The sequence below is a fragment of the Cebus imitator genome, unplaced genomic scaffold (genome assembly GCF_001604975.1).
Source record: "Cebus imitator isolate Cc_AM_T3 unplaced genomic scaffold, Cebus_imitator-1.0 Scaffold427, whole genome shotgun sequence".
Taxonomy (NCBI): domain Eukaryota; kingdom Metazoa; phylum Chordata; class Mammalia; order Primates; family Cebidae; genus Cebus; species Cebus imitator.
The window spans coordinates 587,903-590,862 of record NW_016107742.1 but is presented as its reverse complement, the minus strand read 5'-3'; the positions used below and the strand labels follow the sequence as shown (position 1 = coordinate 590,862).

The following is a 2,960-nucleotide window of genomic DNA, read 5'->3' as shown; positions in this document are numbered from 1 at the left end:
ACACACACACACACACACACACACACACACACATATATGTAGTGGCGCAGTCTTGGGTCACTGCAGCCTCTGCCTCCCAGGTTCAAGTGATTCTCCTGCCTCAGCCTCCCAAGTAGCTGGAATCACAGGCGCGGGCCACCACGCCTGGCTAATTTTGTATTTTTAGTAGAGATGGGGTTTCACCATGTTGCCCAGGCTGGTTTTGAACTCCTGACCTCAGGTAATCCGCCTGCCTCAGCCTCCCAAAGTGCTGGGATTACAGGCATGAGCCACCACGCCTTGCCCTCATTTATTTTTCATTTTTTTTAATGGCTAAGGGGGTACATTGCATAGTATGTGTTTTTTTTAACCGCAATTTAAATTTTAAAAAGATTAAGAACCCGTAATAGAAGAAAATTGTGACAACGAGGTGGCCAGTGTGTGAGGACTATACAAACACCAAGATGGAATTTGGCACTAAGGGCTTATGGGCAGTCTTGGAGAGAGCCATTTGAGCAAAAAGGTGGGGAAAGAAGCCAGAACTCAGGGGATTAGAGAAAGCTCGTGTGACACTGGAGGGAGGTGGGGGCAGCCAGAATGGACCTGCTCCCGTGTTTGGTGGTACCAGGAAAGAGAGACATGAATGGACAGAGTTTGGGAAAAGATTATTGTTTTGTTGTTGTTGTTGTTGTTTTTAAAGATGGGGTTTCACCATGTTGGTCAGGCTGATCTTGAACTCCCAACCTCAGGTGATCTGCCCGTCTTGGCCTCCAAAGTGCTTGGATTACAGGCGTGAGCCACCATGCTCGGCCTGTTTTGTTGTGTTTTTATGTAGAGAACACCTGATCACACCTGTAGGGGGGAGGGGGAGATGAAAGATGAGGAAGTGAGTAAAACCAGTGGGGATGCTGGGGTTCAGATGCTGAGAGAACAGATCCCTAGAAGTGATGGGGGCACAGATGTGCTGATTAGTCTTGGTGGAAGAGGGACCTGTGCCTTTGTAACAGAGGGGAGAGGGGGAAGGTGGTGTGGAGGTGTGGACAGAGCATCGTCAGATATGGAGAAGGATGTGGCCAGGGTGGGGGTGGATGCACAGTCTCTCTATAAATTTGTCTACCAAGAGTTGAAGCCAACTGCTGCAGTGAGGAATCGGGCTGAGCTGGAGTCACGAGAAGTGTGGGAGAGCTGTGGACAGCAACTGTGGGGGCCGCAGCAGGGGAGTCAGTGAGGGATGAGGTGTCGCCTGTCTAGCAGACAGATACAAGCTGAGCCTGGTCAACACTAAGCTGTGGTTGGCCCAAAAGGCAAAGTTTTCGGCACCCTCCAGCAATGCTCAGAGTGGAGGAAAGGGCTGTGGGCTGGTTCTGGGTGGGGAGCTGGCAGGGCAGAGGACGTAGTCTGGAGTCACAGAGAACAATTCCCCCACAAACCTAGTCCTCCTCCCCACTGATGTGCTTGGACGGCTTGCTCCCTCGACATCCCAGCAATTCTCTGCCGGAGCACTCTGCTCCAACAAACACAGCACCCATCATACATAAGCTTTGTATTTTTAATAAAAAATAAACAGTCTCTGACAAGCAGTTTTCTGAATCCCAAAACAAAGGAAAAGGGAGGGGGAGAGGTCAAGGGATCAGGTAGGGTAAAGGAGTGAACAAGGCTCAGATTACCCCTGCCATTCTGCCAGCGCAGAAGGGATCACAGTCTGCCCCAACTGAAGCAAGAAGGAAGGTGGTCAGACTTCAGGAAAGACTTCCTGGGAATCAGTGGTGCATGACCGGTAAGGGAAGCAAGAAGGAGCAGCTCCCGGCACGACCCTGGGAGAAGGGAGTGTTGGTGTCCAAAGTGGCAGCTTCAGAGCGGAGTTTCCAGGAGTGGTCTATTAGCATATGGTTCTTTAGATGTTTGGTTTTTATTACCATTGGGTCCTGCGGCAGGCAGGCTTTTTAGGGTCTCTTGGAACAGTGTTTCTGGAGGGTCCCTGGAACAGCCAGAACTGAAGGATCCTCTCCAGGTTCTTCAATATCAGCGTAGGAGCAGGTGTGTGGATAGCCCCTACTCTGCTAGAGAGCCCATGTGCTTGGCAGAAGGGAGTCCCACAGGGGAGGCAGACTGCTGTGCACGACCCTGCTGAGTGCCATCGGTGATGAGGAGTAGCAGAAGCTCCTCTCAGGGGAGGACGGTGGTCTTCTGTGCTACTCTCATCCTAGTCAGGGCTGTGCTGGTGCCACCCAGCCAGCATGGCCAGGTGCCTGTCCTGCAGCCCCAGCCTGTGCCTAGAGTTAAGCCACCTCAGTGCCTAGGCAGTTGCTATCAGCGTCCACATCACTGGCAGAGGTCCTGCATTCCTTGGGAGGCTGGAGGTGTTGCTCTCTGCTCAACGGGGCCTTCTCCCCAGGGGGCAGGGTCCCACAGCCCTGAACCTTGCCCCGAGCCCGGAGCGCTCCTAATGGGGAGGCCAAGAGGATGATGAGGGCTGCTGAAAGCACTAAGGCAAGGAGGACAGTGACAGTGACAAAGTGGGGCCAGTAGGACCGCTGGGCAGCCAGGGCGGCCCCACCACTGACCCTGGTCAACGGGACCTCCACGTGCTCCCGGGGGATGCCTGCCAGTTCAGGATCCAGGGCCAGGGGCTGGTCCTGGCTGTCTACCCAATAGGAGACCACAGGGTATGAGAAGCCATTCTCAGTGGCCCAGCACTGGTAGAGACCCCCAACCCCATCCTGCAGTATCAGCAAGAGAGAGCCATTGTAGATCGTGGAAGAGGCTTCTGGGACTGCAGCTGGGCCATGACTCCAATAGTAAGAGGCCAAGGCTGACAGGTGGGGACAGGGGAGCTCCAGGATGGAGCTGGGGACAGCCAGGACTTCTTTAACTGTAGGAGAAGGAAAGGAGCAAAAGGGTTAAAGGAGGGGCGAAGGACAAAGACAGGAGAGAATCTCTAACCTATCTTTGGACCCCAAACCTTTTTTTTTTTTTTTTTT

The 2,960-nt window shown here is 53.2% G+C and overlaps 1 protein-coding gene across 1 annotated transcript in view; it reads right to left on the bottom strand.

Moving 5' to 3' along the window:
• Positions 1-1,510: 1,510 nt before the first annotated feature.
• The window catches only part of SEMA4A (semaphorin 4A), a 24,176-nt gene continuing 22,726 nt past the window's right edge, over positions 1,511-2,960 (bottom strand). The window contains exon 14 of the mRNA XM_037731890.1: positions 1,511-2,851. Coding sequence (XP_037587818.1) covers positions 2,259-2,851 — 593 coding nt within the window. The 3' untranslated portion in view covers positions 1,511-2,258. The remainder of the gene's footprint in view (positions 2,852-2,960) is intronic.